Source organism: Spea bombifrons, chromosome 9 (assembly GCF_027358695.1).
Source record: "Spea bombifrons isolate aSpeBom1 chromosome 9, aSpeBom1.2.pri, whole genome shotgun sequence".
Lineage (NCBI taxonomy): Eukaryota > Metazoa > Chordata > Amphibia > Anura > Pelobatidae > Spea > Spea bombifrons.
The window spans coordinates 41,750,511-41,763,829 of record NC_071095.1 but is presented as its reverse complement, the minus strand read 5'-3'; the positions used below and the strand labels follow the sequence as shown (position 1 = coordinate 41,763,829).

Sequence of the window (13,319 nt, the reverse complement as noted above, 5' to 3'; positions counted from 1 at the left end):
GCACAAATTCCATAATAAGGGACACGTAAAAAATGTACTGTATTAAAAAAAAATGCAGAACTAGGCACGATTTATTGTTACAACATAACTACTTTTTAGCTTTTCGACAAATATAATACAGATGTGTTATTTTTAGGAACATCCCCTATCTCCTATCATTTTTGTCCTCTGAAATCATGTGAGGCTTCTTTTTTTACCTTACTACACTGGGATAACCTTCCATGCCCCCTCCTACCAAATGTGTTTTAATTGTACAAATATTTTCCTTCTTTTAATTCTTGAGATTTATTTTTTGTGTTTAAAAAAAACAATTAAATGGCGCCAGTAGTAATGTTTTGAGAGCCACAGCAAAAGTCTCCTCAGTTTCATTATTCCTTCCACTTATTTAACCAACCCAATGCAAAAATAATAATAATAAAAAATAAAAAAAATAAAAAAATTCCTCTTATGAATAACACAATCCTACAATCCTTCATTAGTTACCTTAACGGCACCTTTGACTCTACGTTTGCAGCATTTTTTTTTTTTATTTTTTTTTTTACTTGATTCGCTGCATTATTGGCTATATGCAGTTGGTTTGAATCCTGATTTGGTGTTTTTGCTGCTTCAAGGATTCAGGAAATGGCTTATTATCTCATTGAATTGCTCTTTGTTTCATGGTACCTTTCCCTGGCTCAGGAACAATGCAGGAAGCCCTGTCTGCTTCCACTATTACACTAAACACACCGTCATCTGTCTGTTCCCTGAGGACATTCGGGTGTCAGTGAAAGCCATGGTTTACCAATGTATACGCTAAGATCAGAACTCAAACTCTAAAACAGCAAAAGTGACTAAACTTTGTTTTCTTCTTGAGAAACTAAGCAATATATGGCCATATAATGTGACGGAACCCCCAATATTTATGCTTCTGAAAGGTCCTTTTAAATAGTTTTCTTGGTGTGCTGATTCCATGGATTCCCAACTTGTGAATTTATATGTTTCTTTGGTTTGCTTCCCTTTTGGTATTTAAAGGAAAACTGCCGCAACAATTCTTATGAATAGTTTTCATATATAACAGCAGATAAGAGCCATTTAGCCCGTCTAATCGGTCCATTTTTCCCGATGTAGAGACTCAGACCTTAATCAGTCCTTGGTCTTGTCTTAGATCCAGGATAGCCATATGCTTATCCCATGTGTGTTTATATATATATATAGCTTGCGTTTGAAACTTTTGCACCACAAACTTTTTGCACAGCAAAAACAAACAAATAAATATTTCTTTGGTTACCCTATCTTGAGCGACACACAGGGCGAGTCTAGTCCAACAACAGGGCAGATGGCAAGTCTAGCCAAATGGCTCTATAATATACTGGCCAAAAATATGTTTGGCATGCGGACAACTTAAAAAATTCTCAGCGTTTAGTCATATCCAACACATCTGCGCGATGTGAAGAGTGAGCTTTCATGAATTCTTTCAGACAATTGCCCCTTTGCTAGCCCACCCTTGAATAGACACATGATTTTGGAGGATGACTAAATACCTTTGCCTTTTTCATTGCCAGAAAAGCAAGTAACACATGGTGCACCACCCAAAGGGACATCAATGCCTTATTTTACTTTGTTAAGGATCAGTGAGACAAATTATTATTTCTATTTATCTTTTCTTTCATGAAAAGGAATGGGTGTTCTTTAAATTGTCAAACTGAAACTAAAATCTGTTTTTTTGTGTGTGTGGTTTACAGTGGAAATAACAGCAAAACTGTCACTTGCAATAAGAGAAAAAAATACAGAGTTAAAACTTATTTAACTCTTGCCGTTGAGAAAGCATTTCTTTTGGGCTCAGGGCTAAATAGATAGAATTAATCCTGGCGCCGGTTATTCCTTCAGGAATTAAAGTGTCTGCTGCCAAAAAACCAGAAGTGAAAATATCTTAGTGAATAATTTAAAGATATGTTCAGTGAGAACACAGTGTGACACGAGTCTTTTGAAAATGTTAAAGCATATTTTTTGCTAATGTGCCATCACTATAATTATGACAGCAACTCTTTATAATATAAGGAGCACCGTATATTTATAGAAAATATTTCGGTGGAAAGTGCAAAGAATATACCAAGTATTTTAATGGGTTTAGACATTCTTGTAGGTTGTTTATTGTTTTAAAAAAAAAAAAAAAAAAAAAAAAGACTAAAAAATGAAAGTATAGTAGTGGACAAATAAGTATGTCTATGTATGTTTGGGTCATAATCATGTGATCATAACTGTATATACACAGTTTATCCCAAACGTGTTCGAGGTTGAGGTCAGGGCTCTGTGCGGGCCGGTCAAGTTCTTCTACACCAAACTCATCCAACCATGTCTTTATGGACCTTGCTGACTGATAAAGTCATACACAAAACAATGACTTCAAGGTATTGCTGCTAAAGGTGGTTCTACAAGCTATTGAATCATAAGGTGTTCTTATTTTTCACACATGGCTTCTCCATTTTGATTTTATTTTTGTTGAATAAATCATGGCATGGTATAATATGTCACGTGTTGTTGTTCATCTGAGGTTCTACTTTCCTAATTTTTAGACCTGCTAAGGATGATTGTTATTATCTCATGATATGTAAAAGAGGATGTACTTTCTTTTTTGAAAGCACTATATATATATATATATATATATATATATATATATATACATACATATATACATTAGTTATTCAAATTATTTGGTTGCGGTTTACATTACAACATTTCGCTCTCTGCTTTTGTGGCCTGGCCCAAAATCAACATAGGCTTAGAAAAGGCTGTGAAACACTATAGCTCACTATATATATATATATCTGCATACAGTCAGTGAGAGGTAGAAGTGTACCTACATCCCACACTTCAGGTGTCTAAATCAGGGGTGTGACATATGTGTATTATATGTTGGGGGTGTTACATATATGTATTATATGTTGGGGGTGTGACAAGAGACAAGGAATAGCAGAGTGAGTACCAGAAGTGGGCGGGACCAGGTGTGTGTCTGCCCACTCACCTTACCTTTTTGGCGTGTGGTGGTCACATGGGAGCTGCAACAGCCCATACCTTCATTGGTGGTCTATAGCTCCCTGGGCCAGTTAGTAGAGATCAGAGGACCCCTCCAACCAGCCCGTGATAATAAGACAGCGGGACAGTGCCTGAAAACTGGGAATGTTGGGAGGTATGAGTTTATGTATAGGTGTGTATATGTTTGTCTTTAAAACTGACAAATAAACAAATAGAACTTGAGGGACCTACTGGCCTCTAGGGAAAAAACAGCATAGATTTGCAGCTGATAAAATAACGCATGTACCCGCAGGCATGTGAATACCTTGCATACTCTTCTGAGACAAAAAGATTTAAGAATATTGCTTTTGGAAATGGTCTGAAAACCACAGTCAGCTGACGGTGCAGTTTATCTAAATTTTCACTGTCTGAGCTCAGCTGGCATGGCATGTATTTACAATAATTTACTTATTTTGTGAGTGTTTTTTTCTTATTCAAGGAGGGCAGAAAACCGAGATAACAATGGATGCTCTTTACCTGCCTCAAATGCTGACCTTTTTTAGCTCTACAAAGGCAGTAAACTACGAACCCCATGAAGCTCAATGGCAGACCATCATGGAAGAAATAGTGGCGTCATAGCTTGCTTATCTACAAAACAACGCAAGAATCCAGCACATATCCAGCAAATACCATTCAAAAAACACCTAAGGCTTAAATATTGGGGATATCGTCACACTATAAAGGCCATATATCGCTTAGCCCACCACTAAGTCAAAGTACCCCAAGTTTGGCGAGTCCCGTCTACAGCTACCTTTTTACACGGTTATATTGCTTCCTAAGAAGCCAGATCAGTGGGACTCCATGCATTTTAACATAAAAGGGACTCTTAAGCAATTTAAAGTCTCCTGTGGACCCCATTAATGAGGCTCCTATGTGGCAGGAGGGGCTGCTCAACCATAAAGTTTTGTCAGAATCTATAAATACGCACCGCACAAAAAATAGGGGAGCGCACAACCTAAAAATGATTCACATTCAGATTTCCGGGTTGCTGGGGGGCAGCACAAAATGTTAAATGGACCAAGCAGCTATCATATACAAGAAAAAGCATATGATGGCTGCAGTGTCTCTTTAGGAAGAAAGGGGGATGCAATCCACACCAAATTAAACAAAAGTGTGCTTGTGCCAACTAGTTTGTATATGGAGGCAAATGCCCAGTGGCCATCCGCAGTTAGGCCAGGTTGTCATGCTTACACCCTTGTCACGTGATTCAAATTATGCAGTAATAGGTTTTTACCACAAAATGAAAATACTTCATAAAGTTCTTTAAGGTTTCTGTGTTGTTTAATGGGATTAAACCTTCCGAGAAAAAAAGTAAAAACTAAATACACAAGACCTCCGTCTGAGAGGTGGGAACCAATCAGCAGCTCCCTTGGGATATTTGGGAACCAATCAGCAGCTCCCTTGGGATATTTGGTCAGGTTCACTGTGCCAACCAGATATCTCATACTTGGTTGGCACTGGAACGACTTTACGTCTAATTGATTGCCTCCCCAAGTGATCTTCACTTCAGCATTATAAAAACCACATCTGACTGTTAATACATTAAAAATGCAGTTATTGTTTTTTAGTGGACAGACCTCATTGGTGTTTAGGCACTCTTTGAAAAGAAAATGTATTTCTGGTTTGTATATTTATGGCTAGATGATGAAATTGGTGATTTTAAATGCTTAGTGCACAAAGTAATGTGCCTTTGTGATTGAGAATTCCTCGCACAAGCACTTTTTCTCCTAGGAACATTTTGCTCTATACATCAAGACTGAAAGGAACTTTCATGCTTACTTGCTAAATCTGACATGTTTTAAGATTACAGCCAGCCATGAATACGAAAGAAAAACCTTTGTGATTTATGTACTTGGAATATTGAGCATAAGATATCCGATTGAGTAATACGCATAGAACATCTGATGATTAATGCTTCCTAGAATATGGAAGGGTTGACAAGGTAAAATCCTGGCCTCATTTGCTGTTCCTTGAGATAAAATGTAAATTGAGCTTCATCAGCGACTGATTTTTATTTCTAAGGATAAATCCCCACGTATGGAAATCCGGGCTTATACTTAAAGAACCCAGATGTTTAAAGTGGTGGATCTCCTGCCTCTCCTCGTGCCAGTCAACAGGATTCCACGTTCTACAGTCTAGTACTTAGACTTACAGAGGGATTCGTACTTCTGCTCCCTGATGTCAGTGGCATAACCTGAATGTGTGCATTTTACCCATGAAATGGACAAATTAGCTTCTATCCACTGAACACAAAGTTCTTAGCTGGCAATTTAAATAGCTAAAACTGTGGGACATTTGGACGCAACTTGATGGGATCACAGCCCACGTTCTTTAGATTTACTGCTTGCTGAGATGTCTCCAGTTGGGTTTCTATTGTTTTATATAGCGCCACCAAATTCCGTAGCGCTGTACAATGAGTGGGCAGGACAAAACAAGTAGTATGTAACATAACAATTTGACTTACGGAGACAACAGGTGAGGAGGGCCCTGCTCAGACGAGCTTACAGTCTAGAGGGTTATCTAGAATTTCCATGACTGGATCAGGGTCCAGTATGCAGAATGATGTCCAGCTGTCAAATCCCACATTGCATCTCAAAGAAGGGAAACTTCAAACATAATTTAGTCTCATTTTCTCTTCCCCTTGCGTGAATCGACTGTGTAAGAGTAATTTTGTATACTCAATGCACATACACGCTATGTAAGTTGAACTGCCAAAGAAGTTCATAACTTTTGACTCAATTACATTTCACAGGTTGACTCAATGGAGTGAGTGAGGACACATGCATGCACTCTCGTAATGGCCTCAGGAGAAAGATTTAAACCCAGATACCAAGTAAAACACACCTGGCAATTTCCAAATATATATACCTGGTTGTAGAACTGTTGTTTTAGCACCAGACTGTTGGATTGTTTAACATATTGAAGATTAATATGGTTGAACATAAAGCTGGCAAATTTGCTGGGGTTTTTTTTTTTTTTTTTTAAACTTTCATGGATATTAGAATTTGCTTTTAAAAGATCTGTTTTCAGTAAAATGTAATTGGACATGGCTAGAGATCTGAAAGCACAAAGTTCCTTTGAAATGGATATCATGACTATCCTTACGTGTGTTGTCATGTTGAATTTTGAATGTATTGGACACTTTGGATGAAATACAAAGAGGATATCCTGTGGAGTGGAAGGATATATATATATATATATATATATATACATACACACACTACTGTTCAACATTCTGGGGTCACTTAGCTGTCCCATTGGAACTCAGGAGTGATGGGTCCCTTTTAAAAAGGGACAGTTCGTAGGTAGGTAGGTAGGCACGATCCTCCATAGGGATTGTACTCCAAAAAATTTGCTGATTAACCCTAAATTATACAACTGAAATCAGTGTGGTTTCTTATTTAAAAAAGTTGATTTAAATAATATCAAACTTTTTTAAACAAAGAGCTAAGTCTATTTTTCTCCCCTTTATTACATATTCTTTATTACAAAGGTTCATTTTTTGCTCTAAAAAAAATGCATTTTTAGTCCATTTTTTATCTGTGCGTTCCTGTGAATTTTCTAGTGCTGGTATAGATTTTTTTTTTAATGTAGCTATCGTTCTAGAGCCCACTATGGAGCCACTATAGGGATGAGGAGTATAATGTGATCAGTAATCTGTGTCAGGATCCCTGCACTGCGGTGAACTGATTTACTCTATGGGAATTGGGGTGGATCCGAAATCTTACTTGGTAATCAAGTTTTATTTCTGCATCTTCTACAATAATTAAGAAATATGATAAAAGCCCATTCTAGGCATTCTCACTAACCCTGGCTGTGGCGATGTATAAAAGTTAGATGTGGCTATTTCTGTAGTGACTGTAGGCTAAGGATTTAGGGAATGTATGGTATGTACATGTTACAGCAGTGGGCAGGAGAAATCAATGTCTCTTCTGTTGCCTGAAGGCTTAATGTTCCCAACGTGTCACAGATCGAGAGATATGGAGCTTTCGGAGAAAACAAAAATCTTGCTTTAATAGTATTCCATAAACCACATGTCCCTAAAATACTGTTTTTATAGATTAAATGTCACCGTTTATCGTGTCTGGCAAAGTGCGCGTTAAATCCCCCCACCCCCCATGTGCTCTGAATGCTGGAGTGGCCTTGTGAGGATGGCATTTAGCCTTCTAGGTGGGGGTGCAACTAATTTGTGCCTCCGAATCCCAAAGGAGAAATAATTAGCATTCTTTCTGTCCAATAGTTCAAATGTAAAGGTGACCTGTCCTGGTAGAAATCCCTAAAACACTTACCTTAATGAACAGGCGTTAAAAGCCTTTGCTAGAAATAAAAACCCTCAGCCATGCGATAACATTTATTTATTGATAGGTTTATATTCTTTCCCAGGATGATGGCGGATCCGGAGCCTGACCTCGGCAGCACTAACACATACCCAGACACTTACACACCCAGACACTCACACACCCAGACACTCACACACCCAGACACTCACACTAACCCAACTAGACACTCAGCACTAAGACACACATTCAGAAACTCAGCACTAACAGACAGGGTGAGCTATATGTAAACCTTCTACCCTTTCCTACACTCTCTCTGCATGTTATACCACAAGTTACCAAGACCCACAAATGTTTGAAATGATCAGCCAATCAGGAGATGGAAGTCAGGTGCATGCTGGTAAAATGCCTGAACAAAAACATATTCAAATCGCTCAAATATTAACACTAAACAACTTTAATACTCTTTCTTAATGTAAAATTGGACGAACAGTCCATTAATAGAAAGATGTATATTATAAATATAATTAATTAATAATTAATTAAAACAATTTCATTTCAAACTCAAACCAGTGTTATGTCTGGGACTTACGTTTGTCATTACCTTGAATGCAAACAAAAAGGAAGGCTTTCTTTAGTCTATTTATTTTAGTAATAAGCCAACCTCAGCGATTTCCCAGTAGAATTCATTTGCACTTCGAATTATTCATTGGATCTTTCCATCAATTATTCATTAAACCTGCTTGTGTGGTATTTCTGATTAGCTGCGTGTTAGAAAAAAATCTATAAATAATAATATTTATTTTTTCTTTACGTTGATGAATCTGTTGTAAGGTAACATTAGTCTTTTTCAAATCAATATGTTCCTTGCTGTTTAGAGACCTTTGTTGTCAAGATAATAAATGGCTAAATTTGTGTGATCTGTTGGATTTTAACAGAAATTTCAGTGGTTTTAACCTTTTCTTAAAATCTTTTTACAGTGCTTCATTTATGATTAGAGGAATTCCCCTCCTCTATGTAGAATGATGACCACAATGATGATGATGATGAAGAAACGTCCATCCCATTCTAAGGATGTAAGGTGCCTACAAGGGATTGAAGCACCACAGTGACCTCCAGGCTTAGCCCAGAACAAAATGAGCAAACTGAACTTCCAGAACAACAGAGTTATGCAGGACCGACGAAGCGTTTGTGTCTTCCTACCTAACGACGACACTTTAAATGTTATTATAAACGTAAGTCGGTTCTTTGGGTTTTTAAAGACAGCACTAGTGAATGTGAAGGGCAGCACAACAGCAATAAATCAGAAAAGTAATAATGGTGCTCAAAGAACAAATATGTCCCATAAAGAGATATCAACATAAATATACATCTCAGAAATCTATTAGAAAATTGTATACTGACGCAACACCTATAGCAGTATATATATATATATATACTGCTGTATCTCAAGTCTAAGACCAGAAGCAACCATACAGCAAAAAATAACACCAGAAATGCTACTTTTAATAAAATACTTGGTGGTACACTTGGTATGTAGGATGGAGACTTAAAACTAAAACGTTTTCTCCAGAAATTTTCCTGAATTACCGCTGAAAACCACAATCCTCCTTTAAACAGGTTAGGACTCTACACTCTAAAAATATGTTTATGTTCCTGGTGTGTAAATCCAATAACAATATGTCATATATTCCAGGTTAAAGCACTTTGCCAGGAGTTACTCGTCCAAGTATGTGATCTTCTCCGATTGAAAGACTGTCATCTCTTTGGCCTCAGCGTTATACAAAGTAAGTAAAAGAGCTGGTGAGTGTGAATGGAGTTTATGTACTAAGAATCTGGAGATCTGAGATCCCAATTTTAAGCTAAATAAATGGGACATCCTTACCTCTACAACGTCTATATTATATTCTACCTTTGTTCGTTTTATATGAGGAGTTTCAATGTTCTGCTCAATTATGGTTGAAATCAATGTACTGGAAGTGGCCACTTTTATGATAGTTTTGACATTTGAAATTTGACATTTTCTGAAAGCACCTGGATTGTTATAAATGTTACAGTTTTGATTCATGAGTTGGATATAACGCCAGGTACTACCTAGGCAAAATATAAGATCATTGTTTTGACCAATTTTTTCTTATGTTAGAATAACACATAAATCCTCCTTTTAAAAAAATCAACATTTTAACAAAAAAGAGAAAAATACGCTGGAAATCCCGTTTTATATTCACACATAAAAACTCCTTATAATACGTATTTTCTTGTTCTGAGAAATAGAGATTAAACGTAAGTAAACCCAACACCCTGTTCAGTTTATTTAACATTCTTATTTGTAATAAACTTTTTGTGTTGAAACAATATTTTCCCCTAATACTGTTACCTAATATTGTCAAGACATTGACAGTATATCGTATACTGTACCGTGGCGAAGTATAAATGAATGTTTAAGTATGAGCTGTGGGCCAAGTTCTTTTAGTAGAGATGCAATAATCCTGGGTAATACAATGCCAATTTTTGCCAAAATCTAAAACAGCCCACGGTTAAGGGGAAACCTAGTTCTTCTTCTTTGTGGGTAGTTTTTTTTTTCATCTTTTCGGAATAAATGTGGCAATCTCAAAATTAGATAACGAGTTTGTTTTCCCCTAATGGGAAATTCAGTCCAATTAACCACATGTGGCTGATGATATTGATTTTTTTAACTAGCGAAACATATTTTAACACGACAGGTTGACTTTAGGTATGAATAGTTCCCAACACCTCCTCCAAAAGAAAACGTGATTATTGAGAATTACCATAATATATTTTGGGTGGGGGGTACAATCCTTCACATATGCTTTACATAATGATTTATTGATTTATAAAGCGCCGTCGTATTCCACAGTGCTATAATAACTGCTTGAGTGTCTCTCTCTAGGGCTTCACATTAAATGCTTTAGCGAGTAACCCTTGAAATACCAAAAAGTTGCTTGGCTTGCATCACTAGCAACAGGGCATGCCAACACCCCTCTCTGGCACTTTTGGGGTTAAGCCCGCAGCTTGACACATGTTTAGTGTGATGATTAATGAACGCAGCTGAGGCAGGCCCTGCTAGATGGATCCTGCAGAAGTCACATTCCAATGAACTGGAATTCCACCCAACGGTTCAGAAGAAGACTTAACATGGAGGGGGCAGATCTGTTTTAGATGGGCTTCAAAAATCACAAGTGAACAACGTGCCACTTTAACGTCCCAGATTGGTGACTTCATAGTAGTGTTCGGTCGCAGTAACGGGAGGAATGACATAATCCAAGCATAGCTTCCAGCTGAAAGAATCAGCCCATGTGAATAGTAGAGCTAATGAACAGCTGTTGGAGACCGCATGGAGTTACTTTAGGGATATGGAGGACCTTGGTGTTTTCTGTGTAGCCCGATCTTCCTTTTAACAAATTTTTTAGCTTTATTTGTAATCGACAAGTGAACCTTATTATTTTAAGGCGCTGAAGACGGATCATTTTAAAATATATGCTAAAACCATCATGCTTATACCCTCAATAGCCACTGTTTGCACATTCAGCATCAGCCAGTTACTTATCATATACAACTTGAAGTAATAAGCAACAGGCTGAGCAGAAGTAATAACAATATAACTTTACTTTGTATGTGATACTTTTATTTATATAGCACCGACACACTCTGCAGTGCTGTACAACAAGAATACTTACTGTATATTACTATAGGATCTATAGGATACCCTATATTAAAAATATTATATAAAGTTGTTGTTATATACTGACTGATATAAGCAAAGCAAATTCTACATTTGATATTTGAGTTAACTCTTTGAGTTCGTAGGGACATAGCACTAAAATATTAGGGATAAACTATAGAATGAATTAACTGGCACCATGCTGTCTCGAATGAAATGTACTTGTGTAAATAGATTAAGTACATTCTCCTCTCTGTATCTCTTTTGAACAGACAATGAACATGTTTACATGGAACTTTCCCAGAAGGTTTATAAATACTGCCCGAAGGAGTGGAAGAAAGAGGCCAGTAAGGTATGTCCCTCCGTGCGCTGTGTTTGCTCAACAAATTTCTTGGCTTGCTTTTCTGAGGAATTTTTGCCGTTGGCAGAATGCTGATGAAAAGTATCTGTGGATGGTGCGGTAGGAAGCTCAGCTGTTTGCAGATTCACGTCTCTGAGATACAAGGCAAAATGTGACATAAATCCTGTTTGGATTAGGTGGCAACTCGGTGCCCCCCGGGTTTGGATAGAAACGCTCAATAAGGAGCTGTAGGGGGATTGCTATTGCAAATGATCGTAGTCACAGAGAGTTTAGAGGAGGACTTTGTCACCAGAAACCCAGCTGCCATCATGGTATAAATTACGTATGATGCAGGCATACCTCATATGCACCACTATAATATTCATTATTTAATTACATACATATATATCTGCAGGGGCGTACCCAGAGTGTTTGGCAACCCGAGATAGAACCTATATTTTGCACACCCCCCTTCGGCCTCTTGCACCCCAGGTTAACTCACATGTATGTGCTGGCATATATTTTTTCACACACTCTCACATTTGCACAGAGTTACACACTCACTCCAACACAATGCACACACTCACTAACACACACTTACATATACACATCCATGCTCACACACAAGCACACACTCACACATACACATCCATGCTCACACACAATTACCACGGGGTTTGGTATCCTCATGTTACATGACCCCTCTGCTTTCCTGCTTCCCAGAGCTGGTTAAAAATTTTTTTACAAAGGGCTTGTCTGATCGGCCTAGGGGGCAATTGTCACCCTGATGAGTGGCACCCAGAGCGGACCACCCCTCCTAAGTACTCCACTGTATACCTGCCTACCTAATATAACATATTTTAATTGTAAATGGTGAATGTATCTGTTGAATATTATTGTATATTATATACCGTATTGTATACTATATACAGTAAATATATATATATATATATATATATATATACATATATATATAAATCTGTGTGTGTGAAATATATTTGTTAATCTTTTTGTTTTGTTTTTACCACACCAGGGTATTGACCAGTTTGGCCCTCCTATGATCATCCATTTCCGAGTTCAATATTATGTTGAAAATGGCAGATTAATAAGGTGAGATCACTAGTTCTGGTAATACAGTAAATTAATTTTAACATAAATGGTATAAGCACAAGACTGAAGTATAAACTTTACGGCAGGAACAATGGGCAGACTAGACGAGCGAATGGTTCTTATCTGCAGCCAAATTCTATGTTTCTATATAAGAATTGTAGTAGGAAATAGCCATATAAGTCATATGCCAAGGATCCTTAAACAAACCTTCTTTTAATAATAATGTAACTTAATTTTTTTTTTTTAATCTGCGAGACCAAGATGGATATTCTGGTTATTTGGTAGAATCTTATCTGAACGTTCCCAATGTTCCCCAGTCCTTGACTAATTTATTCTACATCTAACAAACAACCATAGATAAGAAAAACTATTTAAGAAATGTTGGACCTCTTAATGTTGGGCCTTTTAATTGACTCATTACAGCTAATGTTTTTACCTGCTTTCTGGTCCAGTAATTGGCATGGCATTTATAAACAACAATGTATTTATTTTTATTAGAATACCAGTAACTGGTTGTGGGGGGGGATCCTGTTACACCAAATTGCCAAGGAATTTACCAAAACAGATCTAGTAAATTGGGTTGTTAAATGGTTGTTTAGAACACTTTGGATAATGGTTCCCATATAACTCTCGGTATCCTGCTGAGGGGGCGCCAGAAGTAAACAAATGCGGACATTTGTTCTACAAGCAAAAACGAGACGCCTACTGCATGGACTCATCACCTCTCACAGATTTTTACAACTGTCCATAAATCGGTGCTTTTATACCCATTAACCAGCTTGTAAACACACTTTGATTTAGAATGACTCCTCACAAGTTAAAGTGTGAAACACTAAAAGGCATAGAGATAAATGTGTCA

The 13,319-nt window shown here is 37.3% G+C and overlaps 1 protein-coding gene across 3 annotated transcripts in view; it reads left to right on the top strand.

Annotated features, from left to right (window-relative positions):
• FRMD6 (FERM domain containing 6) overlaps positions 1–13,319 on the top strand; it is an 84,038-nt gene that overhangs the window by 63,033 nt on the left and 7,686 nt on the right. For all 3 annotated transcript variants that reach the window (XM_053474913.1, XM_053474914.1, XM_053474912.1), the window contains exons 2-5: positions 8,309–8,563; positions 9,025–9,115; positions 11,283–11,362; positions 12,384–12,460. In XM_053474913.1, the coding sequence (XP_053330888.1) occupies positions 8,465–8,563; positions 9,025–9,115; positions 11,283–11,362; positions 12,384–12,460 (347 nt within the window). In that variant the 5' untranslated portion in view covers positions 8,309–8,464. The remainder of the gene's footprint in view (positions 1–8,308; positions 8,564–9,024; positions 9,116–11,282; positions 11,363–12,383; positions 12,461–13,319) is intronic.